General features: G+C 45.9%; 1 protein-coding gene across 5 annotated transcripts in view; it reads left to right on the plus strand.

Annotated features, from left to right (window-relative positions):
- The window catches only part of HLCS (holocarboxylase synthetase), a 250,179-nt gene extending 222,197 nt beyond the window's left edge, over positions 1-27,982 (plus strand). For 4 of the 5 annotated variants that reach the window (XM_023191343.2, XM_023191352.1, XM_023191331.3 and 1 more), the window contains 5 exons: positions 9,554-9,621; positions 11,657-11,817; positions 17,297-17,411; positions 20,743-20,956; positions 23,088-26,774. In XM_023191343.2, coding sequence (XP_023047111.1) covers positions 9,554-9,621; positions 11,657-11,817; positions 17,297-17,411; positions 20,743-20,956; positions 23,088-23,259 — 730 coding nt within the window. In that variant the 3' untranslated portion in view covers positions 23,260-26,774. Of the gene's footprint in view, positions 1-9,553; positions 9,622-11,656; positions 11,818-17,296; positions 17,412-20,742; positions 20,957-23,087; positions 26,775-27,482 lie in introns of those variants that run through there. The other variant, XR_002726196.3, reaches the window with a different exon arrangement.
- The last annotated feature ends 12 nt before the right edge of the window (positions 27,983-27,994 follow it).

The following is a 27,994-nucleotide window of genomic DNA, read 5'->3' on the forward strand; positions in this document are numbered from 1 at the left end:
TATCGAAACCCACAGAATGCACAGCACAAAGCAGGAACCCTAACGGAAGCAGTGAGCTGTAATTAACGATCCCATACCAAGACGGCTTCAGAAATTGTGACAAGTGGCCACACCACGGCAAGATGCGAATGATAAGGAAACTGTTAGGGAAGCGGACATATGGGAACTCTTTCTGCACAATTTTTCTGTAAACCTAAAGTTGCTCTAAAAAAACAAAAACAAAAAAACCTACTAGTTAAAAGGAATATATTGTGATACACGAACATTATGTAAAATTCAAATGTTTACATCCGTAAATGTTGAAACACAGGCATGGTTGCCTTTGCCCTAGGACGGCAGGTTTGAGCAACTGAGCACACAAACCATACGGCCTGCAGAGCCTACAGTATTTACGCTCTGACCTTTTATAGAAAATTCTGCTGAGCTCTGGATTAGATAATAGTGTTATATCAGCTGGGTGTGGTGGCTCACGCCTGTAATCCCAGCACTTTAGGGGGCTGAGGTGGGCGGATCGTGAGGTCAGGAGTTCCAGACCAGCCTGACCAACATGGTGAAACCCTGTCTCTACTAAAAATACAAAAATTAGCCGGGCATAGTGGTGCACGCCTGTAATCCCAGCTACTCAGGAGACTGAGAGGCAAGAGAATCACTTGAACCCGGGAGGCGGAGGTTGCAGTGAGCCAAGATCGCGCCACTGCACTCTAGCCTGGGTGACAGAGCGAGACTCCGTCACACACAAAAAAAAGAAAACGAAAAGAGTAAAATAGTGTGGTATCAATGCTCTTGATTTCCAAGATTGTACCATAATTAAATAAGATAAACCCTGGGTTTTAGGAAGCTACACAGAAGTATATAGGGATACAGAGACATTAGGGCTGCAGCTCACTCTCAAATGGTTCAGAAAATAATGATGGATAGACAGATGGACAAAACATGTGGCAAAAAGTGAACCTTTAGGAAATCTGAGTGCTGTGTGAAGGGCATGTAGGAATGCTTTGTACTCTTCTTGTAACTTTTCTTTAAGTCTGCTATTATTTCAAAGTAAAAGGTTAAAAAGAAAAATGTATTATAGACCTTACAGCCAACCAGAACTTGATTTGAATTTCTGGTTAGATTGCTGTGTGGCTTCATAGAAGTGGTTTTGCCTTTCTGAGACTGTGTCCTCTTGTCTGTGGGGAAGGATTTCTTCTCAGCTTTGGAAGGCTTGGATGAGATCACGTACCTATAATGCCACTCATAGCACACAAAACTGGCATGAATTTCAGGTGACCAGTTGAAACATCTACCTGGTGCTTGCAGAAACACTGTTCGCAGATGTCTGCTTGCTGTGTAGTCCACGTGAGTCGGTGTCCATCTTCTGAAATAGCAGCACTTCCCAGTAGCAGACCCTCTTTGGGGGCAGATGACTTATGGTCAAGGCCTGTGGACACTCTCCACCAGGAGCTGCTCCACACCCAGTTGTAGAAGACACATGTATTTATGAGATCTGACCAGCCTGGAAGGGAGGTTAAGAGGATCATGTGGAGGATCTGGAGACTCCTGGCGGGGGAGTGGGGACAGATAGTCTGAGTACTGGTGTGTGGTGGCGCAGTGAAGGCTCGCCACTAGAGGCAGGGATCTACCATCAGGGCTGCCACTGAGGTATAGCCACAGAGGTGGCTTTGGGTACCATGAATATTTCTCTCTAGGCAAGCTTCTTTGCTCATCTGTAAATTCTGTAATAGCACCAGTTTAAGATAGAAGGCAGTGGATGCTCAGATGTCCAGTATTTATGGTGAGGTGTCAGGGTAAGAAACAGTGGCTTGTATTCACTTTGATTGGGTAATACGGAGCAACGTCAGTAAATGCTTGATTTACCAGAAGGGAGCCTCATTCTGAAAGCTGAATCCACTGGGCTCCTTCTTGGGAGCCATGAAGGGATTTATGTCGCAGCAGTATGGGCGCTCTTATGCTGGACCTGGGGAAGATTAGCCAAAAACCTAAGAAGGGCAGGATGCCAGGAGCTATGGAAATGCAGCGGGTGTCTCTACCAGAGGACCTGACCCACAGGCGTCACTCTGCTTCTGGGGAGCTCCAGCGGGAGGACCGTGATGGCTCTGCTCGTGGTGAACAGTCCCGATTCCTCTGTTGCCTCTGACTGAAACACTCATCCTGTTCTACACCAAGAGCGGAAAGGGGATATGATCTAAAGCCTACCAACGGGGTGCATTGAGGAAAGATCAGGCCGTAGTGTCAAACCCAGAATAGAATGGAAGAATGTATCAATAAAACTGTTCTGTTACCTGCCTGAGCACACCTCTGACCAACAGTGTTTCAAAGCAGTCGCCTAAGCAAAGTCAGCGAAAGAGCCAGTGCACCCAACTATGTGTGGCTTTGCTGAGTAGGTTGAGAGACCCTAGAATTGGAAGTGAAGATTCTGCATCCCCCGTTGCTAGTGTCACTTACACGGTTTTTAGCCCAGCTAGAGATCACCTTAGTGTGTGTAGGTAGAAGCGATGGGTACAGAGAGGAGACGCATCAGCTATAGAATTTTTGAGGAGTCCTCAAACACACACATTTGTTCCCACCATTCCATTCCTTCCCTCCCTCTTCCCGACTTCCCTCCTTATCCCCAAGAGGAGGAGGTAAGGGGAGGCTCTGCTTGTCTTCTGGCAGCAAGAAGTTCTAGGATTGACATGACAGGGACCACGTTGCGGATTCCGTCATATTTCATTTTTACTGACACTGCACAAAGTGTTCCATTTTAGAGGTGACTGGAGAGACTGAGAGGGATGGATTCCCTTACTCCATGTTCATATCAACACTGGGATTCGAGTCCAGATCTGTCCCATTCCCTGTCCGAGTCTCCACTCTGCTGTGATGTTTCTCAAGTCCCCTGGGAACCTTTCTGTAGCTGCCAGGAATAATATCCCCCGGGTCCCTGGCCAGGACCCCGCAGTGTCCTGGGGCAGCAACCTCAGCTTTGTGCTGTGGACCCTGCCACCAGTTCAGAAGTCGCCTGTCAGAAGTCGGGCCTCTTCTGTCCCTGACTGTGTCCCCATGCGTTGCACAGCCGTCTCATGGGCCTCGCTCCATTTTACGGTGGAGGCGTTTTTAGCAGAAACCACTGTTCATTTTCTTTCAAAAAACATTATTGTGCATTCCCGCCGAGAAAGTAGCTTAAAAAAAAATTATATTGTTAAAGTGTGACTTTAACAAAAATGAAGTATCTTGATATTTTAGCTTGTTAACTTTTTAGAAAGTGCTACTCAGATGCCATGGTTGGTGTTCACAATGTAATACGTTTTAGAAGTGGTTCAGAAATCAAGTATGGCGCTGCCTCCTTTTTAGGGGCATAACCCTAAAAAGGTTTAGGGTTCATAACCCTAACGCAGAGGGCAGCAGGGTTATGAACAGTGGGAATTCGTCTTCCAGTCAGCTTTTTAAAAATGAAAAATAACTCATGAACCTTCAACGTGTGACTGCCTGGGGCCCCCTTCTCCCTTTTCCTCCCCACCCCCCGTTGGCTTCCTTTTTCACGCATGAGAGTGTTTGTCTCTCCGAAAGCTAAGAACCGCGTCAGAGCTGAGAAAACTGGGGGGGGAAAGAAGATAGCAAAGAGAGGCACAGACTGGTGCCAGGCCAGGACCATGAGCTGAGGAAGCCCCCCAGGTCCGAGGGAGACTTCAAGGTCGCCTCACACCCACCCCATGCCAGACTGCTGCAGGGCATGATGCCTCAGACTTAGGGGTGGCTGGGGTGTGCTTTCCAGATAAAGACTTTACAACATCTTTTAGAAAGGGAGGCCAGTCTGAGGTACAGCCCGGCGTCCAGAGGCCAGCTGCCCCCAGCGGCAGAATGCCAGCCCTCCGTGTGGCCTTGGCCTGTGCAGCAGAGAATGAGCACGGGACAGGTATGGCAGCCTTGGAAAGCTGCCTGCACTTGGCCGCCCTTTCTTTGCCAGTCTGTGCCGGAAAGGAGGTTGTTCCACCAACTAGTGAATTGGCGGCTGCAAGCTTAATCCACTTACAGGTTGGGCTTAAATCAATCTTTTTTTAATAGCATTTATAAAATGAATGCACTATAATTACAAAAGTATTGGAAAATTCAGTAAAGTATAAGAGAGAAGTAAAAATCACTTGAAATCTTACCACCCAGAGATTATATAGAACAACATAAAGGAGACATTTAAATCATCATATAATTCTACTTACACACTTCCACCTTTTTTTTTTTTTTTTTTGAGACGGAGTCTTGCTCTGTCACCTGGCTAGAAGGCAGTGGTGGGATCTTGGCTCACTGCAACCTTCGCCTCCCAGGTTCAAGCCATTCTCTTGCCTCAGCCTCCTGAGTAGCAGGGACTACAGGTGTGTGCCAACATGCCCAGCTAATTTCTGTATTTTTTGTAGAGACAGGGTTTCACCATGTTGGCCAGGATGGTCTCGATCTCTTGACTCATGATCTGCCTGCCTCAGCCTCCCAAAATGTTACATTACAGGTGTGAGCCACCACGCCCGGCCTCTTCCACCTTGTTGAGATAACAACTGTTAATATGTGTCCGCTATTCTTCTTCTTCTTCTTCTTTTTTCTTTTTTGAAACAGCATCTTGCTCTGTTGCCCAGGCTGGAGTGCAGTGGCATGATCTTTGCTTACTGCAGCATTGAACTCCCTCCCTCAACTGATCCTCCCACCTCAGCCTCCCAAGTAGCTGGAACTACAGGCATGTGCCACCATGCCTGGCTAAATTTTTGTATTTTTGGATAGACATGGGGCTTTGCCATGTTGCCCAGGCTGGTCTTGAACTCCTGGGCTCAAGTGGTCCACCCACCTCAGCCTCCCAAAGTGCTGGGATTATAAGCATGAGCCACTGAGCCTGGCTCCTGTATTTTTCTATTAATACATATCTCATATAAAGAGAATCATTCTATGATACTGTTTTTAAGCCTTCTTTTTAACAATATAATAAGAATGTCTATAATTATGTATCTACAACATCACTGTAAGATCTTCAAAATAAAAAATTTTTAATTATCAGAAAAAGACTTTATAAAATATATCTGTGTTTTCTAAGAAGAGAGCAATCCCAAAATAATACACAATCCCAAAATAGTAATATTTAATGAGAAGCAGGACTTACCTAGATAACTTATGTGCTACTTAACACTTTTCTATATTTTTCAAATATGTCCACTTCCCAAGATAACTGCCGCTAATATTTTGGTATATTTCCTAATAATTTTTGTTTTGTTTTTTGAGATGGAGTCTCCCTGTGTTGCCCAGGCTGGAGTGCAGTGGTGCAATCTCAGCTCACTGCAGCCTCTGTCCCCTGGGTTCAAGTGATTCTCCTGCCTCAGTCTCCCACATAGCTGGGATTATAGGCACCCGCCACCATACCCGGCTAATTTTCTGTATTTTTAGTAGAGATGGGGTCTCACTATGTTGGCCAACTGGTCTCGAACTCCTGACCTCAAGTGATCTGCCCGCCTTGGCCTCCCAAAGTGCTAGGATTACAGGTGTGAGCCACCACGCCCAGCTAATTTTGTTGTGTTTTTTGTAGAGATGGGGTTTCACCCTGTTAGCCAGAATGGTCTCTATCTGATACTAACAAGTGAGCAGAAATCCTTAAAACCAGTCTGTTCAGACCCAGTGATAGCCTTAAAAATGGTTTACTTCCTGACCAGTGACTATACTTCTACAGAATTAAATCCTGAGGAGGACTCAGACAGGGTCACAAAATAATTCAGGGGCTCAACTGTTCACCACAGTATTATTGATGCAGTGTGAAAAATCAGAAATAATCCAAACAGCCCATTGTTGAAGAATAAAAAAACCCACAGCACTTCCACATGAAAGCCCATCATATAGCCATCAGTAATGTGGGCAGATGACCACCAAGACACTTTTAGGTGATTTAATCAGGATGCAAAATCCTATACAGCATGAGTCCAATCATGTTTTGAAGTATGCTTTTAAAAATTATGGCCGGGCACGGTGGCTCAATTACAATATTATATTTAAATGTAAAAATATGCTTTTTTCAAAAAAAAATCAAAATAAATTTTAAATCAAAAGGTGACCCAGTCTGGGCAACATGGCAAAACCCCATCTCTACCAAAAAATACAAAAGTTAGCCAGGTGTGGTGGTATGAACCCATAGTGGTCCCAGCTATTCGGGAAGTTGAGGTGGGAGGATCCCTGGAGCCCCGGAGGTCCAGGCTACAGTGAGTTACTGCACTCTAGCTGAGATGACAGAATAAGACCCTGTCTCAAAAGAAAAAAAAAAAAGATAGGTTACCAATCATATTAAAGTTTTAAAAGAAAAAAATCTTCTTAATATTGCCATCATTAACATTTTGACTAATCTCCTTCCTACCCTTTTTTGAATTTTACATACTTGCAATAAAAGTATATGTAGTTTTTGACCAGGCACAGTGGCTTACACCTGTAATCCCAGCACTTTTGGGAGGCTGAGGTGGGAGGATCGCTTGAGGCCAGGAGTTCAAGACCAGCATGGCTAACATGATGAAACCTCATCTCTACTAAAAATACAAAAATTAGTTGGGCATGGTGGTGCAGGCCTGTAATCCCAGCTGCTCAGGAGGCTGAGGCAGAAGAATCGCTTAAACCCGGGAGATGGAGGTTGCAGTGAGCCGAGGTTCGTGTCACTACACTCTAGCCTGGGCGACAGAGTGAGGCTGCATCTCAAAAAAAAAAAAAAAAAAAAAAAAAAAAAAGTCCCTATAGTTTTGTATGCTGCTTTTTAATTTGACATGCCAGTGCAAGCCTTTCTTCCACGTTGCTATATAGTCTTCAGAACTATAATAATTTGATTACAAATTATTCCATTGACTTAATTTATCAGAATTTATTTAACCATTTGCCTAATAACAGTGAGGTTATTTCCATATTTTTACCTTTATAACACTGTAGTGAATGTGGACTCTTTTCTTAGGTTCAGATCCCCGAAGTGGATGGACTTGGTCTGAATTTACATTTTTGTTCATTCGGATTTTTCACTAATTCATACTGGCCTGTCTTTAGGTTATTCTCAGTCATTAACGCTTAATCTTAAAGGACCATGTGACAATCAGAACAGTTCCATTGGCAGAGTCTCCGTGGCTACTGGGCTGTCCTTAGTAACCAAAGGGGTCAGGAGGCTGTCTGGTTTGCAGAGTGACCCTTAGGGGGCTACGGATGTTTCAGACTCAACACAAGAGTACAAAACAGAGCGCTTTTCTTGAGTGCCGCTCTGGTTCCACAGTGAATGCACTCGGCTGCCACTCACAGAAAGCTTTTATTCCACAACCTTTGCCAGCAAGGAAGGAAAATATACAGAAGCAGGGAGGTAATCATTATGTAACTCCCTCCTTTTTGTTTTTCCTTTTTCGTTTTGTAAGGACATCATCCACTAAGGATGGAAATGCATTTATGGTTTCTCCTTTCTGCTAAAGCAAACTCAAGCAGCTTCATTTTCAGAAATGCAGAATTGACAGGGTTTATAAATGCTGCTTTGTTGACTGTGAGCCGTGCGGTTTGGCCCCAGAGTTATCTCAGATAGCACAAATAAATCTGGCGGCCTCCAGTTGTCTCAAACTGAGCATTAGCTCCTTCCCCCTGTTGTCTCCCTCCTTGCAGAATTTCCTCTTGGCCTTCAGCACAGACTCCCTCTTCTCATTAATATGCCCTGTTAACTGCTGCCAAACCTCTAGCAGTTTAGTGCATATGTTCCCTTAATCATTTCTCTTTGTTCTAGAAGTCTGTGTTTGGTTTCTGAACCAACCTTTTTCCTGCCCCTCCCATCACTCTCCCTGGCTATCGCCTATGACTGTCTGCCATCTACATGTTTATTTACAGAACATCCTAGATTGCCTTTGCAGTCTGCTCGCAACATGCTAAATCGTCCCCTCGACCCCTGCCCCATCACCTCGAGAGCCCTGGGCCTTCGGAAGCCAGGTGGAGGGTTGCTGGACCCTCTAGAAAGCAGAGGTTCCTGAAAGACAATGTTAACTCCCTGCACAAAGACTCCTTAGATTTTCTGCTGGTCCAACACAAGAAAAGGACGCTTTCTTCTTGGACCCAGTGGCGTACAGCACACTCGATCTCAATGAGTTATTCATCGTGTCCAAGAGAAATACTTCGGAGCTGTATTTCATGTGAGATGGAGTGGGCCTGGCACATGGGCGGCAAGGCCGGCCTGCTCGCCGAGAGCGTCCTGCGCCTGTTCCAGCAGCCGTGTGGGAAGACAGCTGTGTCACCAGCTGAGCCCCTGCCCTGTGTGTCCTGAGGTCTTTTAAACACGTGGAGGGTCTTCTGGGCTCCTCCTGTCCTGACGGAGGTCTGTACACGCCGTCAGACGGAGCTCCGTGAGCCATCAGTGCACAGTGGACGCTGTTGTTTCTCTCTGCTTTTAAATATTTTTCTTCTCTTCCCGAGTTCCAGCCATTTGTAAAGTTCCACCCAGTTTCTGTAGCTGGGAGGGGAGGATGATAAGCTTCTCCGAGCATGGTCTGTCTTTAGAGCTCCTTTATCCTCAGCCCGGCCACTCTGGAAGCCTGGAGACTTATTATTAGAAACTTTATGTTATGATGAAATGCCATCTCTTCTGCATCTCTGTCCTGGCCGCTCCCCTCCTTCCAAAAATAAATAAATCAAAGAGGCCCTCTCATGTGCACTGACAAAGAGGCCAAACCTGATCTTTGTTTTGTTGATGGATCCTACCTCGAACTGCACCTGTGCAGCACCTGATCAGCAATTCCCAGGCATGTGGAGAGAAACTGTCCTACCACGGGGTGACAATAGGGAGAGCACGGCTTGCAGGAAATTCTCAGAGTGGGGGTTTTTTTATGTGATTTTTTTTTCTTTCCTTTTTTTGAAAAAAAGTTAATATCCACTCATTTGGTGGGGATGTAATGCACTTTTCTACCTATCCCCCAAAGGAAAGTTTGTATTCTTTTCAATGAAACCATTTTAAAAGCAGGACTGAAGCCGAAAACGATGCAGGGTTCTCCTGCGTCCTCAGAAGGTGTGCATTTATTTACCATAGTTAAATCATAATTAGTTCTCAGGGGATAGTATGTCTTTTAAACGGCTTTATTGCCACCATATTGGTTTTCTGAATAATCAGAAACTTCTGTTAAGATTGTGTTCTAGTGTTCGAACAGAAACACACCCTAAGTAGGAACAAATGTCGGGAATTGCTAGTTGTCACTTGAAGAAGGTACACACATTGGGGGTGGGGGGAGAAAGAACTTGGCAGGATATTCTGATGAAATAGAATCTAACCAAGTCTTAAATAAATGGAGTAACGCTCAGGCAGGTACACACGCCCCCTCCCGTGCTCTGTTTTGATATTAAAAGGTGCTTTCTTTATCTCGTTTCATTCTCACAACTGAGGTTAGAAAGGAGGGTGATATCCCTCCTGGCTCCCCATTCCTGAAGGCCAGTGGAAACCACAGTTGGCCCTTCTGTGGCCACACACCCTCAGATGCATGCAAACCCTGTCCCTCCTGTGTGAGCCGTTGGTGCTGCGTGCGTGTCCATGTCTGACCTGACCAGTCTTTCCCCCTCTTCGCAGGTTGATGTTTCAGACACCGCAGGAAATGGGCTTAATAGCGATCGCAGCCCGGCAGACCCAGGGCAAAGGTCAGTCATCTTTTGTGATCATTGCTGTTGCTTTTGTTTCCTAAACTCTGCAACTCTTGTGGCCCAGGAGCCCATTGAATGTGTGTGCTGAATATCTGGGGGACTCAAGTTAGTAGTTTCTGTTTTCATAACTGCCTGGATTGGAGGAAGAGGGAAGCACTGATCAGAAGGTTCAGCCTTAGTAGAACCAAAGCATTCTCCCTAATCACCATGCTTATGAATCACTGGACATTTGCCTGTGATGGCATATGTGACCTACGGGAATTCCGGGCTTTGCAATTTGGGAATCCTCACTGTGCTCTAGAGACATTCATTTTCCTGAAGGTTCCCCATAAGGAGCCTTCTGTGTCTGTACCAAGCATCACATGGGAGGCCTTTTGCATGCCAGTTCCCACCCCAGCCGGCCGTGGGCTTGCATGCACACGGTGGGCTCTGCATCAGTGCCCATTCACACAGTGACCACAGAGAAGCAGAGCGCTGCCCAGGGCTCCACCACCTGCAGATCCTGGAGGCGAGTGCCCACATCCTCCCAGACCCATCTGGGGTCTGACCCTGTACAGGGGCTGCTTCACGGGGCTTGGTCCCTCCCTGCCCCAACCAGTGCCAGGCTTACCCAGATGTGCTTCTCACTCTCACAGGCTCTTATGACTTTTTAATAAGAACCAAAGAAATAAGAAATCTGCTGTTCTCCCTTCTTTCTCTTGAACATGTCTTTCAAACATAATTCAAATGGAAAAAAAATATTTTTGCCAAAAGCTATGGATCTCAAAATGTGAATTTTTTTTTTTTTTTTTAAGAAAAGACATTCAAGAGGAACTTTGATGAACTCTACCTCTCATTTGGATTCTTCTATTTTTCTAACTTCAGTTTTAAGAAAAGTAGGCCAGGCACGGTGGCTCATGCGATAATCCTAGCATTTTGGGAGGCTGAGGCGGAAGATCACTTGAGTCCAGGAGTTCAAGACCAGCTGGGACAACTTAGCAAGACCCATCTCTTAAAAAAATACAAAAATCGGCTGGGCGCAGTGGTACTCACCTGTAGTCCCAACTGCTTGAGAGCCGGAGGTGGGAGCATTACTTGAGCCCAGTGAGCTGTAATCACGCCACTGCATTCCAGCCTAGGCAACAGAGCAAGACCCTGTCTCTTTAAAAAAAAAAAAAAAATGGAAGGAAGAAAGAAAAAAAAGTAACACCTCAGTTAATATCAGGAATCCCTTTATAAACAACTTTGTTGAAATATAATTCCTCCATTTAAAGTATATAGTTCTGGCTGGGCGTGGTGGCTCATGCCTGTAATCCCAACACTTCGGGAGGCCGAGGCAGGCAGATAACTTGAAGTCAGGAGTTCAAGACCAGCCTGGCCAACATGGTGAAACCCTGTCTCTACTAAAAATACAAAACTTACCTGGGGATGGTTGCGGGCACCTTAATCCCAGTTACTTGGGAGGCTGAGGCAGGAGAATTGCTTGAACCTGGGAGGCGGAGGTTGCAGTGAGCCAAGATCACACGCACTGCACTTCAACTAGGCAACACAGTGAGACTTCATCTTACAAAATAATAATAAAAATAAATAAAGTATGCAGCTCTGTGGCTTTTATTTAATAGCATATTTGCTGGGCTGTGCAACCATTGCCACCATGGGAATTGCTTCTAAACAGTGGCTTCCAGGACCTCTCCTGGATCAGTATATGTCAGTTCAGTTTCCCAATGTCTGTGTTTGCCTTCATGACCATATGGTGGGAATTAAACTGATAGTCATGTTCAGACGTTGTAAGACTCTGAGTCATCAAGGCACAAATGATATGCTCACAGAAGCAGAACATTATGCTAATTATTGGAAACTTTTTCAGCAACAGAGCTCAGATTTTAACAAGCTATTCTTTTATTGAGTTCAGCCCAGAATATAATAAGCATTGTAATACAATAAGAAGTGTAATAAGTCCAGGTTTATTTGAGTGTGTGGCCCTGGCATGATGTGTGTCTGTGTCTGTCCACATGGCAAGGTAGCCTGTTTCCCACTGCGCACTGTGTTCCAGGACGGGGAGGGAATGCGTGGCTGAGCCCTGTGGGATGTGCTCTTTCTACTCTGCTCATCTCCATCCCACTGAGATCCCACCTGGGACAGAGGATCCCGTTTGTCCAGCATCTGATGTCCGTGGCTGTCGTGGAAGCGGTGAGGTCCATTCCCAAGTATCAGGTAGGTACAGTTCAGTCCCCCTCTACGACCCTGTAATGCATGCAGAATCCGGCTTATTCTTGTTTGTAGCATGTGTTTGCATAATTGGTGGCTGTAGAACCTCGGCCTGCCCTTTGCACAGCTGGCAACAAGTGCCCTCAGAGTTTTAAGAGCGCCACCAGGTGCTAATGCTGCTTCAGACTTGCCCAAATGCATTCATTCCCCAGAACTCCCTTTCTACCCAGTTTTTTAGATTTCTCAAACAGCCTGATGAGGGCAACGCTTTAGATTTTGGGTTTTGTTGTTGTTTATTTATTTATTTTAATTGAGACAGGGTCTCACTCTGTCACCCAGGCTGGAGTGCAGTGGCACTATCTTGGCTCACTGCAACCTCCACCTCCCAGGCTTAAGCAGTCCTCACACCTCAGCCTCCCGAGTAGCTGGGACCATAGGTGCACACCACCACGCCTGGCTATTTTTTTGTATTTTTAGTAGAGATGGGGTTTCACCATGTGGCCCAGGCTGGTCTTGAACTCCTGAGCTCAAGCAATCTGCCTGCTTCAGCTTCCCAAAGTTCTGGGATTATAGGCATGAGCCACTGCACCTGGTCATGTTTATTTATTTATTTATTTTTTTTTTTTTGAGACAGAGTCTCACTCTGTCACCAGGCTGGAGTGTAATGACGCCATCTCCACTCACTGCAATCTCTGCCTCCAGGGTTCAAGCGATTCTCCTGCCTCAGCCTCCCGAGTAGCTGGGACTACAGGCGTGCACCATCACACACAGCTAATTTTTGTGTTGTTGGTAGAGATGGAGTTTCACCATGTCGGCCAGGATGATCTCAATCTCTTGACCTTGTGATCCTCCCACCTCAGCCTCCCAAAGTGCTGGGATTACAGGCGTGAACCACCACGCCCGGCCCCGTGTTTGCTTTTTGATTGAAGCACCGGATGAAGTTTGCTTGTTGGACTGGTTGGAAGTTATTCATCTGCATTTTCTGTTGAAAAGGGTTATTTGGGGACCTAAAAACCTTTCTCATTTCCTGCCTCTGTTTCCCAGACTCTGTGCTCTAGCAGCGCTATCCTTTATCCACTGTTGACCACATACAATGTGTAGGTCCACTTGGGGCCATCTTCCCCCAGCTATTAGGACCCGTGTGCCCGCTTCTTTATTACTGTTGGATGTTTTGTTGTCGGTTATTAAAAAGACAAGCAACAGGGAATGATTAGCTTACTGACCGAAGCATTTTCTTCCGTACTTGGGCTTCACGTCCCACAGCCCCCTCCCAAATGTTCCTGGAAGAATTCCATATGGGTATAAAGAGGAGGTGCCTGCCTCCCTCCCCCAGCAGCTCCTATGGCAGGCTAAAGAGAAATGATTGGATTGATTCCTGAAGCGAGGTGTTAAGAGCGTGACTCTCAAAGGAGACTTGGAGGCCCTGTCATCATTTCATTGAAGAAACAGTCCTTCTCACTGCCCCTTAAATCCCTCTGTGATGTATTCACTGTGTAGGAATTTTTGGTATTCCACAGATGTAGTTAATGCTGACGTCTCTGTTTCCTGTATCACATCACATTGCTGAAACGGACGTTTACTACCAGCCGCCCAGCATCCTTGCATGTCTGATGGTTTGGGACGTCATACCATTACAGGGCTTCGGGTGCCCGGCCTTTAGCACCTGAGCTGTGCTTTCTGTCTAGCAGAAAGCAATCAAAATAGAAAGTCCTGCCCGGCGCGGTGGCTCATGCCTGTAATCCCAGCACTTTGGGGAGGCTGAGGCAGGTGGATCACCTGAGGTAAGGAGTTCGAGACCAGCCTGGCCAACATGGTGAAACCCTGTCTCTACTAAAAACACAAAAATTAGCCAGGCATGGTGGCAGGTCCTTGTAATCTCAGCTACTCGGGAGGCTGAGGCACAAGAATCGCTTGAACTCAGGAGGTGGAGGTTGCAGTAAGCCGAGATCGTGCCATTGCACTCCAGCCTGGGCAACAGAGTGAGACTTCGAATCAAAAAAAAAAGAAATAGTCCTGTCATGGGAGAAATTATCTTTAACTCTAGCAACAGGTTAGTTTTAGGAAAATAAGTAAAGCAAACACTAGGCTGAGAACGTTAAATGAGTCTGTTTGGTCTGTTTAGCTTTTTCATGGCTTTGACTTTGACCTTGGAGCCCACTAGTTCCCTTAGCGAGCATTCTTTGAGGGCCTGCTATGCGCAGAGGCTGCGTGCGCCAAGCACTGGGGGCCAGGATGGAAGTGGGAAGTTTGCCTTCAGCATTGAATGGGGTCAGGGGAATTTGTGTTCCCATTCTTCTTAAGAAGTTTGTATCAATGTTCTTTCCCTCTTCCATAGTCAGCTGCCCAGCGTCACCTGTGTGATGGGACATTTGATTTTGAATTGGGTTACTTTTTTAACATAGCCAAGTTGGCTGACACAGAGCAGCTACTAGATGATTGAAACAGGCCCCTGTTGTTTGGATTTCACTTTTTTTATGGCCTTCACTAGGACCCCAACTGGTCGCTAACCAGATGTCACCGTCAGCACACAAATCATGACCACCCTCTCCAGGCCCACGGCGGCCTCACTGGGATGCACCCATTCCTTCCGGAGCCCGCCTTGGGGTGCCCATTCTCACTCCTGCTCTTTCTTCTGTCCATGAAGTACCCCTGGGTCCCGTACCCTCCCTCCACGCACACACCCCTGCCCCTGCTCTCTTCTCTGCTTTTTTTTTTTTTTTTTTTTTGGAGACAGAGTCTTGCTTTGTGGCCCAGGCTGGAGTGCAGTGGCGTGATGTCCTCTCACTGCAAGCTCCGCCCCCCAGGTTCCTGCCGTTCTCCTGCCTCAGCCTCCCGAGTAGCTGGGACTACAGGCGCCCGCCACCTCGCCCGGTTAATTTTTTTGTAGTCTTAGTAGAGACAGGGTTTCACCATGTTTACCAGGATGGTCTCTATCTCCTGACCTAGTGATCCCCCCGCCTTGGCCTCCCACAGTGCTGGGATTACAGGCGTGAGCCACCATGCCCGGCCTCTTCTCTGCTTCTTAAAATTCTGTTCATCCTTAAGGCCCAGCTCCAATGCTGTTCTGAGACCCTCCAGCTACTTCCAGCTCTTTCCTCCAGCACCATCCAGTACTTGCTGTGTTGAAGCCTCTTTTGTCGTTTCCACCGTGTGTGGCTTTGAAGAGGAGTGATGTGTGCTCCTGTTCCGTCTCCCATGAAGTTAGTACTCTTCGAGAGCAGGATCTGTTTCATTTTGGTCTTTTTTTATGTGGGAGGATCACGGCAGCTGTTGGAATACATGATTGCAAAAATGAAAAATAAGCACACAGCCCTCCTCTTCATCTGGAAATGCTGGTCCTGCTTACCTGCGTGAGAACCCAGAGTTTCATGAACTGCTTCATGAGCCGATGAGATCTGAAGCCATGAAGGCAAGCTGGAGCCCAAGTGCAGGGCCCGCCCAGGCAGCAGCTGTCACGCACCCACGTGGCCAAGGAGCTTGATAGCTCTGGGAACTCTGCAGGTGTCCTCCCACCGCCTAGGCAGAGGCTCATTCCCCTGGCCATGGCACTGGCACAGGGGGATGTGGGAAGGCGAGAGAGGAGCAGGAAAGGGAATGGGGGGCAGTGATGAAGAGCAGAGCCTCCTAGTCACAGGTTTCCTAGAGGAGACTTTCTCAGCCCGGCGCTGTTGATATGTGGGCCCTGACATGTTTGTCATGGGGATGTCCTGTGCCTTAAAGGATATGTGTCAGCATTGCGGCCTCTACTCTCTAGAGGCCAGTAGCACTCCCTCAGGCTGTGAAAACCAAGGAAGTCTCCTGCCAAATCCACCCCTCTCCCTCTGAGAATCCCCGTTCTAGAGAGAAAAGAAACGTGAAGCTGTTGATCAGTTCCAGGTCATTGCGCACCCCCCATCCTTGGTTTACTTAGACTTTCTGTTCTCCTGTGCTCCTATTCCTGTATTTTTTCTCTTAGCCTAAACTGCTGTTTTAGAGCAGATGAGCTTCCACTATGCTCTAACTGGCCAAAGTCAAAAGAAGGCCTGTTGGAAGGAGGAAGGGGATTTCATGGAAGCAACAGGCCATGTAGCATGGGATTCATCACCCAGGCCTGGTGGCAGAAGGGTTTGAATCTCAGCTCCGTGGTTTTCAAGTGGTATAATGTCAGGCAAGCCACATAACTGCTCTGAGCTTCCTTTTCTCCCTCTGTTCCCTAGGGATGCTCTGGCGCCAACACATGGGCTGGGTGTAAGTAACACGTGGACGAGTGCTGAGAAGGCGCTCAGTGCCATGCCTGGCCTGCGATGTGGGAAGACCAGCCCCATGGCCCTTGGAAGCCATCAGCTACTCTCTGCTCCCTTAGCTTTATTTTGCTGAATGTCCTCTTCCAGCCTCGCATCTCCAGACAGGCTTCCTTTACCCACACATGGCACAGCCTGGCTGCCAGCCCCAGGTCTAGAAGACCTGGTGGTTCTGACACCCACTCAGCTAGCCCAGTCTCTTGTGTCCCAACTTCAGAGTCACAGTGGATAGGCAGAGGCCCGGGTGGCCTTGTTCAAGACGCTGTCCACTCTCGGTCCATTCTGTGAGCTGATGACGGGGAGAACCTCCCCAGGCCACACCATTCAAGATGAGGTAGTAGGCCACATGACAAGTCCAGTTTCATTACCCAGGTGAATTTCTCCTCTGTCTTCACAGCACTCTTTTTTTTTTTTTTCTTTTTTTTTTCTTTTTTTTTGAGACAGAGCCTCGCCCTGTCGGCCAGTCTGGAGTGCAGTGGCGCCATCTCGGCTGACTGCAACCTCCGCCTCCCAGGTTCACATGATTCTCCTGCCTCAGCCTCTCAAGTAGCTGGGATTACAGACGCACACCACCACACCCAGCTAATTTTTTGTATTTTTAGTAGATATGGGGTTTCACTATGTTGGCCAGACTGGTCTTGAACTCCTGATCTTGCGATCCACCCACCTCAGCCTCCCAAAGTGCTGGGATTACAGGCACGAGCCACCGCGCCCCACCACTGGCTCCTTACTCAAGACATTTCTACGTGCCTTTTTGTGACCTTGGTTAATTCTGGGCCATCTTTCTCTCTCAAGCATGGGTTCCTGAATGGAGACGGACCCAGAGATTACTATTCTCTCCCCACCCTGTGGCCCTAGCATGTTAGTTAGCTACTCCATGGTAGCGGTGGTGGTGGATACTGACATAATGAACTTCATTTACAAGGTAGGCATCTTCAAAAGGGGTTTTGCATGATGAGAAAGAGTGCTGGGGGATGGGGAAGAATGCTGGGGTTTATGCCAGCTGTTCTTCAGGGCTTTTACCGCCTGGCCCCAAGAGGCACTTCAATATGGGATTGTCCCAAAGAAGTGATTAGCTGTCTGAAAAAGAGGAGAGGACAAGGCCCGTGTTACCTTGGTTTCTGCTTATCTTCCCTTAGCTCAGTGACTTGCCTGGGCCCCTTGTGTCCTGTGACTGCTTAATTAATGTGCAGATTTCCCTTTAGGATATCAACTTACGAGTGAAGTGGCCCAACGATATTTATTACAGCGACCTCATGAAGATCGGCGGAGTTCTAGTTAACTCAACGCTCATGGGAGAAACATTTCATATACTTATTGGTAAGTTTCAAAAACCTTTCCCCCAGCATTTTTAGATTAATAAAACAATAAAAATAAAAATGGTTGATGGCAGGAGCAGATGATCATGAGAGATTATTTTGAGTCTTGTAGTTTTGGAGCAGGGTATAGATGCAGAGAGATTGGTCGAAAGCACTTCACAGAGTTCAGCATTTTCTGTGTGTTTCCACGGAAACCACCAAAGTGGTATCATATCAAACAGGTATGTTATGTTCTTACATCCTTCACACTCCTGCTACTCATTGAATTTGAAATGGTAAAAATAAACATTTAACGTTCTATTCTGTAATAAGAAAAGGAAAAGTTAATTTCTTAAATAGTTCTTCTAGTTGCATTCTTATCCTGACCTTCCTGGACCATGAAAGAGTTGGCATCATTTTAACCTTCAGAAGAAGCTCCAGGCTGGTCAAGGCGGGGTAAAGAATCCCTGTTTTGGCCGGGCGCAGTGGCTCAAGCCTGTAATCCCAGCACTTTGGGAGGCCGAGACGGGTGGATCACGAGGTCAGGAGATCGAGACCATCCTGGCGAACACGGTGAAACCCCGTCTCTACTAAAAAAAAAAATACAAAAAAAAACTAGCTGGGCGAGGTGGCGGGCACCTGTAGTCCCAGCTACTCGGGAGGCTGAGGCAGGAGAATGGCATGAACCCAGGAGGTGGAGCTTGCAGTGAGCTGAGATCCGGCCACTGCACTCCAGCCTGGGCAGCAGAGCGAGACTCCGTCTCAAAAAAAAAAAAAAAAAATCCCTGTTTCACCTCAGCACATCCACATCAGGCAAGAAGATGGATTCAGAGGCGACCTCAGAAGTCCTTAGGTTCCTGGCCGTCCAGTCATCTGCTTCACTCTGTGTCAGTAGAACCTAATCTGTGTTCAGAAACCAGCAATGGTCAAAAATCATGTAACCATGTGTTTCAGGTGCCAGCCAGGAAATACAAGTCCTGTGTTACCAGCTCTGCCACCAAGGGGCAATATTATTCTGGGCAAGCTACTTCATACCCTTGTAGCTCTATTTCCTATCTTCTTTTTTTTTTTCTTTTTGAGACGGAGTCCAGCACTGTTGCCCGGGCTGGAATGCAGTGGTGCAATCTCGGCTCACTGCAACCTCTGCTTCCCAGGTTCAAGCGATTCTCCTTGCCTTAGCCTCCCAAGTAGCTGGGAATACAGGTGTCCGCCACCACACCCAGCTAATTTTTTTGTATTTTTAGTAGAGACAGGGTTTCACTATGTTGGCCAGGCTGGTCTCAAACTCCTGACCTCATGATCCACCCACCTCCACCTCCCAAAGTGCTGGGATTATAGGCGTGAGCCACCGCATCCAGCCTCCCTCATTTCCTATCTTTAAGTGAGTAATTGCAGTTGATGCGGAGATTCCTAGGTAGGGGCCACAGACAACAAGGAGGCGCATGAATGGCTTCAGGGAGCTAATGAATGTTATCAGCATGGCGTAAGCAAAGGCCAGGCGCAGTGGCTTGAGCTCATAATCCCAGCTACTTGTGAGACTGAGGCAGGAAGATCACTTGAACCAGGAGTTCAAGGCTACAGTGAGCTGTGATTGAGCCTCTACACTCCATTCTGGGTGACAGAGTAAGACCCTGTCTCAAAAATAAAAAATAGGCCGGGTGTGGGGGCTCACACCTGTAATCTTAGCACTTTGGGAGCCTGAGGTGGGTGGATTGCTTGAGTCTGGGGGTTCGAGACCAGCCTGAGCAACATGGCGAAACCCTGTCTCCACTAAAAATACAAAAAATTAGCTGGGCGTGGTGGCGCGTGCCTGTAGTCGCAGCTACTCCGGAGGCTGAGATGGTAAAGTCACCTGAGCTCAGGAGGTTGAGGCTGCAGTGTGCTATGATGGCTCCACTGCACTCCAGTCTGGGCAACTGGAGTGAGACCCTGTCTCAAAAAAATAAAATAAATAAGTAAATAAATAAATAAATAAATAAAAAATAAAGTGGGGGAATGAAACATTTTCCTATGGTGAGAACCCATAGCTTTTATTGACTTACTGAAGGCCATGGGATGGGGTCTCTGACTTTGGGGATTTAGAGCAGCCAGCAGGGTGCTCACTGGTCCTTAGAAGGACATAGCCTAAGTGGCCAGTAGTCAATGTTGCTACTCATCCTAGGAATTCCAGTTTTCTGAACACAGGGGAGAATTTTCAGTGCTATATGGCACTTAATTCAATGCGTTACACGCGTTCAGTAGGCGCTTCAGTTACTGTACGTATGGAATGGATGAATACATGAACAACTGCAAGTTCTGCCCCTGTTGCCATAGTTACTTGTTTTTTTCCAGAGGTAATTGACATTGCTTTGTATTTTAATAGCCAGTATATTGTTTTAAAATCTGAGACCAGTCAGTCCTTCCCTTCACACGGGAAACGACAGGACACTTGCCGACACGGGAAACGACAGGACACTTGCCGGAGAATGCTGTTGTTACAAATGGCATCGTTCTGTCTGTGGCAAATGTTTTGGGGATTTTTTTCTTAGAGTCACTGAAAACATGGTAGTTTTCTTACGGCCTAGTTTTTGCAGTAGTTCATTTCTTACTGAAGACCTCTTCCAGGCCGATTCAGGATCCTGCTGAACACTGAAGTTCAGCTTTTCTGAAGACACCACCCTCTCCCTGGAGAGGATAGTGGTGTTAAGTAACTACACAGATAAGCCTGTTCAGACACCATACCTGGTAACTCTCATGAAGCCTTGGTTTAGGAGCCTGTAAAAAGTCCACTGAAAATGGGTCGGTGTCTTGCCAACAGCATAACCTTAGTACCAAAGACTTCCAAGGATAAAGTATTAAAAGATGCATTCTAGGGTTATGCCATGACCAAGGTTTGAAATTTCTGAATCCAGAGTTTACTTCCCAAATCCTGAATAAAACTCTATTTTCAAGCATGGGATCTGTTACTCAAGTAGGAGAAGAAACAAGAGATTGTATTCTCTATTGGACTCAGTGCAGAGCTGCAATGCTTGGTAGACCACTTATTTCAGAGGCAACACTGATACGTTTTGTCCCATATTTAATAGCGTCTGTTGAATTAAATTGAATCAAATGTGGCTTTGTTTTTTCCTACCTTCTTACTTGCAGTAAGGTTAAGATGGTTTTAGCTTGAACAAGAATAATCAAAGAAGGACAAAAAGGAAGGTGGACAAAAAGATATAAGTCATTCTTCAAGTGGTTAGAGACACGAAGTCTGAAATGAGGACAAGGAAGGAGGAAGTTGACAGTCAAGACTGTAACTTTTTCCAGGTGGCAGAGAGGAATGTGTGATGCCATCAACCGGCTGAGCTGCTCAATTGTTTGTTTTTGTCCAGGCTGTGGATTTAATGTGACTAACAGTAACCCTACCATCTGCATCAACGACCTCATCACAGAATACAATAAGCAACACAAGGCCGAACTGAAGCCCTTGAGAGCCGATTATCTCATCGCCAGAGTCGTGACTGTGCTGGAGAAACTGATCGAAGAGTTTCAGGACAAAGGGCCCAACAGCGTCCTTCCCCTTTATTACCAATACTGGGTCCACAGGTCAGTGCTGGCTCGTCTTCATTCTTTTCAGATCCTTTATTAGTATCTTAGTAGTTCAGTATTTTTTTTTTCTTCTTTGAGACAGAGTCTCGCTCTGTCCCCCAGGCTGGAGTGCAGTGGCGCCATCTCGGCTCACTGCAAGCTCCGCCTCCCGGGTTCACGCCATTCTCCTGCCTCAGCCTGCCGAATAGCTGGGACTACAGGCGCCTGCCATCACACCCGGCTGATTTTTTGTATTTTTAGTAGAGATGGGGTTTCACCGTGTTAGCCAGGATGGTCTCGATCTCCTAACCTCGTGATCCGCCCACCTCGGCCTCCCAGAGTGCTGGGATTACAGGCGTGAGCCACCGCTCCCGGCCGTAGTTCAGTATCTTAAAATGAGGGACCGAGCGCTGGTCTGAATGATTATTTTCTGTGCCTCTATTGGAGAAAATGCATGGACACCACCTTGACCAAGTCAGCATCGCCAATAATTGAGCAAAGGGGCATCTTATGCCTCTTGGTGGGATGTGGTGGGAAGAACCGAAATCGTGAGAGAGTTTCACATTGGTTTAATCTGATTCTAATTGTGAAGAAACAATCAGATGCATCTAAATTGTCAGACCTTCTAGGTAACAGTGGTACTTGAGATCCCAGGCAGTGGCCTCAGCCTCAACCAGGGGCTACCGCATCAGAAACCCCTGGGCTGGGCCCAGCACCCTGTGTCATAACAGATGCTCCGGGGATTCTCACGCAGCTGAAGTCCGAGGACCACTCACTGATTTTACCACAACAGGCCTGTGCCCTGCAAAAATGTCAGTGTCTGCACACAAACAATTGGACAAAAAAAAGGTGGCAGAATTGTTTGGGATTAGAGAAGACAAAAGAGGCATGACATCTAAATGTAATGTTTGTGATCGTGGATGGAGGGAAATATCCACAAAGGATATTAAAGGAACAGTGGGAATGACATGAACATGGACCTCTTGTATCCAGACTTTCTTGACTGGTCATGGTTAATGCTATTATAATTTTGTAAGAAGTTCTTGTTCTCAGGAGATAAAGTATTTAAGCAGAAAGTGTCACAATGCCTGCAGCTTTTAAAAAACTTTTTTTTTTCCATTTGTTTTCTATTTCTAGTCTTCTTTTTTTTTTTTTTTTTTTAGAGAGGGTCTTGCTCTGTCACTGGAGTGCAGTGGCACCATCATAGCTCACTACTGAAACCTCGAACTCCTGGGCTCAAATGATCGTCCTGCCTCAGCCTCCCAAGTAGCTGAGACAACAGGAACGTGCCACACAGCCCGCTAATTCAAAAAAGTGTTGTTGTTTTTTTTTTGTAGAAGCAGGGTCTCACTATATTGCCCAGACTGGTCTTGAACTCCCGGCCTCAAGCAATCCTCCCACCTTGGCCTCCCAAAGTGCTAAGATTACAAGCATGAGCTACCACACTCAGCTGCAACTTACCTTTACATGATGCAGGAAAAAAAAAATGTGAGCTTATATGTGTTTATATGTGAAGAAAGAAAGCAAATATGGAAAGTATTTTCATTTGGTGTGAGAATGGAAGAGAATATGAGGTTTGTTGTACTATTCGTTCAGCTTTTCTGTGATTTGAAATTCTTCAAAATAAAAACTTGAGAAAATTTTATATGTTGAAAGCTGTTAAGAAGGACGTGAGTTGAGTATATTTGGAAAATATTCAAAAGAAATAGGATCAGGATGAATTTCACTTGTGGCTGATGTGACCCAACTTTGTTTTATGAGATAAAACATTGTCTGCCAACTCAGGCTATTTTCCTCCAACCTCAGCCAAAAAACCTAGAGTTGCAGAGTGTTTCTTCAAAGTGCTGGGAGATGAGGAAGTGGCTCGAACCATCACCGCAGATGACCAGAATTAGGAGGAGTGACGTTGTGTGAAGAAATTTCGACTCCTTGTTGAACTTGCACCCTGCTGGTTATTTGAGTAGTTCTTAAAACCATTCACCAGGGTGGAAGAAAGTCAGAGCTCAGCCCAGGCTGCCTTTTCCCCACAGCGAGCCTCAGCCGTCTCCTCAGCACCCCCAGCCCTCTCATCATGGATTATTCTTCAGCTCATTGTCTTAAGCCGTCCTGTGACACCTCTCAGTGACCTCACGCTGTTCTTCCTTTTCAGTGGTCAGCAAGTCCATTTGGGCAGCGCAGATGGACCAAAGGTGTCCATCGTTGGCCTGGACGATTCTGGCTTCCTCCAGGTTCACCAGGAGGGCGGCGAGGTTGTGACTGTGCACCCCGATGGCAACTCCTTCGACATGCTGAGAAACCTCATCCTCCCCAAACGGCGGTAATGCCGGGCGTCCCTGAGACAGGCCTGGGCCTGCCCTCCTGACTCACCGGGCCTGGCACCTGGGCAGCAGGCGAGGATGCCACTGGGCTGGGGTCTGAGCCCAGTGCAGAACCACCACCGTGAGCATTCAGCTTTCATCGCGGCCGCCTGTCCGTGCCCATGCATCTGGAAATCTACTTTAGAGTTGCAGGTGAATTTTCTCTTCCTCCAATTCATTTGTGAAGTCTTTGATTCTTTTTCTGTGTTTCTGTTTTTTGTTTTAGGTTTGTTTTGTTGTCGTTTTCTTTGGTGTTTGAAGAGGCTCTGGGCTAGATGGTTAAGAAGTAGCACATTTAGTTTAGGGAAAGCCCTCCCACGGGTGGGAGACCGCTCTCCCCTCTGGGGCTTGGACTTCTGTTTATTGTCAGGGGGAGTTTTGACATGGAAATGGCAATGGGAGAATTCAGATATTTTCCCCGTAGTGGAGACCTTTACCCCTAGTCTATGAAAAAACAAACCAAAATATGCTCTTGGGCCCAGGACAGTGGTGAGTTAGAGGTATGCTATCACTGTCTAAGCATCTAGGGAGGTGTTGAACTATAAGAACATGATTTGACACTTAGTCATTGTTCTGTGTTTTTACTAATGAAGGAAAGGGAAGGTAGACTTCCAAGAGTTACTCTCCCCTCCACCCCGGTGGTGTGGCCCCATAGCGAAGTCTAAACACCTGTAGAGACACAGCTAACCCGTGTGGTTGCAATGACCTTGTAGAGGAAATCGGATAATTACTTTCACATCATTCAATGAGCTCTCCTTTCCTAAGGAAGTTTAAATGTCCTGAGTTAGGGACTTACTTTCTTAAGTAAGTTTAAATTTACTGCATATTGTGAAGAGATGGGATCAAGTTCAGAATCCTTAAATGTCTGATTAGGCATCACTTGGATGAGGAGGTGGGCGATTTGGCTTTAACAGCTGGAGATGAAGGCACACTCATACCACATACAAGGGAGGACTTGGAGCTTTTAACCCAGTTTCAGATTCACTCTGAGATGTGGAGCATTCCCGCAAGACTGTGCAGCTCACAGGATATAGAAGACATGACATTTCACTCAGAAGTCACAGGGTTTTTGCCCCCCTGATTTACCCCATATTACCAAGAAAGAAAATGGTATTGATACTGAACACCATCAGTTCAGAGGGAGGATGTGTGTGTGCCTGCCCGCATATGTGTTTGCGTGCGTGTGTACGCACATAGCTTTAAAAGAAGATACTCAAAATCTGATGTGCTACAAGTCTCATCAAAGAACAAAAGAAAGGAAGGCTTTTGATATGCACTCACTTTTCCCAGATGTACACCATGCCTTTTCCATGTCCCTCCTATCTCTGTTGAACTTATGAATCATACCTGTTACTTTTCAGCTTTAAAAGGCCAATTTTTGTCCAGTTTTCTCTCTCCCTGCCAGTCCCAGCTGAAATTAGTGGAAAGAAAGTTTGATGGCACTTTCAGCTTTGAACAAAATCCCTTCATTGTAAACTAGCACCATCTTTATCCAGGTCTTACCCAGTCAGGCTAATTCGAGAAACTTGTGGTTTTTAGTATAAAATTTGTCTACCTTTAGCCAGGCACAGGACCGCCCCATAGGAAGAAAAAATACCCAATATATATTTTTTGGAAATGAAACATTAAAAGAACTTAAAAAGTAATTTTTGGAAATGAGGCTTCAATTAGAATTATTATTCTCAAAAAAACAAAAACGAGCAAACAAACCACAAAGAAACTACTCTTCTCCAAATGCCCAAGCCTTCTTTTGAAATTAGAAGCTTAAATAAAATATAAGTCCACACCACCCCCAAATTACAAAATGGACTCACCCTTGAGAGGGCATCTGCACAATATCATCAGGGACAAAGATCTCGAGGCTAACGACGTAGGTTTCATTTCTCAGACTTTGTAATATAAGGCAAGCCCTCTAAGAGCTGCCATCATCACTTTTTGAATTTCTTTGGGGGTTATTTAATGAAAAACATGCTATGTTTTGTTTTAAGCTGAAGTCCTATTCTGGACATTCTGCTTTGGGAAAAAAATGTTATCATTTAATTTCCTTTCTGCAAATGAAAACTAATGAAGTGTGGCCTTGTCAAAGGATATGGAGATGTTCCGGGCATACTGCTGTGCTCTGTGCTTTCCAACAGGCGCTTCTCCGCCACGCAGGAGACCCAGTTGTCTGAGGGAGGTAAAGCAGCCTTGTAGCAGATGCTGCGTTTTCCATAAATCTGATTTTGCCTCACGTGAACCAAAGACTCTCAAAACTCTGCTTCCTATAGAATTAGCTGAATAAAGGCATTTTACTGATAGCTGTTAGTGGTAGCGAAACCCGTCTACCTGCTATACCACACTCTCCAATTTGGGCCATTTATGCACCCTGCCACCTGGAATGTGAAGGCGCTTTAAAGTCTTAATGGGAACTTGGCATTTTCTTCATGATCTTTGAAATGTGGTCACTAAACTCAGGATTGGCCTGTGCTTTTAGAACACTGGAGTAGCCCTTGCTTTAGAGGCTGTGCATTGAGTATTGACCGTATTTTGTAAAAGGCAAGATATCCTCCCTTCCAGGCTGGTAACAGGTTTCGGGGGACTCTTGGGGAAGTGCCCCCTAAAATCGAACACAGCAATAACTGCGCTTCCTGTCCCCACCCCCACCCCAGCAGTGCTTTTTGGCACTGGGAACTCTGCCAGGGAGTGGTGGAAGTAGGAAGGATTTGTGTTCGAAGTAAAATCATGGTTGAGTTTCACTGCAGCAGGCTGACGTTGCCTCATGTGAGAGCAAGCGGCCCACTGGGTTGCGGGTGCACAGGCCCACATCAGGGGAGCACGGGCCACAGAGCACAGCCTCTGGGGGTCCGCCAAGCCACAGCATATGCAGCAGGGTCGCCCCTTGCCCTGGTGTCTGGGAACAAAGAGAGGAGCCAGCCTCACCACACTGCTTCAGATGGAGAAGGGAGGTGGGGTGGGCGTCCATTCTCCAGATCTGTTTGCTCTTAACAGGCAGAATATGGGAGAATCCTTATTGCTGGTTAATCACTATGCATATTTGAAATAAAAGAAAATGTAAGCCTCTGCATTTTAACTTCTCAAGGAATGTCTCTGAAAAGAATCACTTCAAACCAATGCCTATAAAAAGCAAGTCTAGCAAAATAAACTAAGACTTTCTATGTGGTTTGGGCTCAACCTTATTTTTACAAGTTTCATTTTTAAAAGTAGGCAACTACTTTGGGTTACAGTATTTTTATTCATATTTAAACATATTTTTACAAAATAAATAAAGTGTTTTACATAATAAGGAATATGTATGTATTTCCAAGTATTAAGAAGCCAGGTGTTTTTTTTTGTTTTTTGTTTTTTTTTGATGTATTATTGACAGAAGTATTCAGCGCCATACACAAGAGAAATATTATTACTCCAAAGAATGAAAGTTAATAAAACCCCAAAGCAAAAACCCTTTTAATTGAGGTGAGAAATAAATTTAATGTAACAACTTCTAGATTATTTTTAGGATTTTTCTTATTCTTTTGTGGAAACTGCTTGACTTTTCATCTGAACAGTTTTTCCTCCCAAGATTTTAACTTTATATGTCATACTTAAGTTTAGGAACAGCTTGAATAATGCATTCTAGATAACACACGGGCTATGATTCACTAAAATTCCAAGCTACTGTAATTTTATGGCATTTATTTGCAAATGTTCTTTGTATCCCATTTTATCTGTAACAGCACCCCCAGTCTACCTTAACCGTCTTATAGCTCTGGTAAATTAAAACTTAGGTAGACTTTATACAAGATCCATTGGCGGTATTAAACCTCCCCCACTCTTAGGGCTTAGGGCGGAAGGGACGAAGGCAGGGCTGATAGGACTTTTAAAAGGATAAAAGAGGTGGGGGCAAGGGAGGCAGAAAATACAGGCTCTCACAGATACCCTCCATGCTGCCCTCCACACCCAGCCCACTGCTTTACAAAGGTATGAATGGAATGGCTTTTCTAGAAAAGGGTTTCCAAGAACATAAAGGAATTCCTTTCCCTGGGAGGCCCCGTGGAGGGCTGAGCCAGCCTGGAATTGGGCTTATTTCTCAAATCCATTTGATCTGGCATTTTTGTCAACATGGTACATGTTAGGGCCCACGACGATTTTTTTTTCCTTTTTGTAAAAGAGAGGCATATGTATTAAAATGCTTCCTCGTCCCCTACCAGAGCCTCACAGAAGTCAAGAAACGCTATCCCCAGCTTAAATGTGCAGACTCTTCAAGATGGAGGTAACAATATTAGGTTGCCATAGTAACAGCTCTGCTAACTTTGCACTCAGCCCTGGCCGTCCTGAAGCCAGCTCATGGTAAGAATCTTCCTTCATGTTCTAGGTTATGAAAACGGTGAAGTTTGTTTAGACAAGGACGTTTTCACTAGTACACATTTTCTTTTTCAAGTACATACACACTGACACGCCTGTCTACATTGTCACTTGTATATCTATATTAGGGTCTTTTTCCTCAACAGTAACCTTTGTTATTGAACTGCTCCGATAGCTTTGATTTATTTTTACTAAATACAGCCCCAAAAGTTAATAATAAGGTAGACACAAAAGCATTTTGCGGTACTTTATTGAAAAATGTCGGTGGTATCTCCTAGTAATCAAACCTACACCTTTCAAGAATCATGGTTTAATTACAAGACTCATGAACATTAAAAAAAAAAAATACCCTCGGCTT

Source organism: Piliocolobus tephrosceles, chromosome 19, assembly GCF_002776525.5.
Source record: "Piliocolobus tephrosceles isolate RC106 chromosome 19, ASM277652v3, whole genome shotgun sequence".
Classification (NCBI taxonomy): Eukaryota; Metazoa; Chordata; class Mammalia; order Primates; family Cercopithecidae; genus Piliocolobus; species Piliocolobus tephrosceles.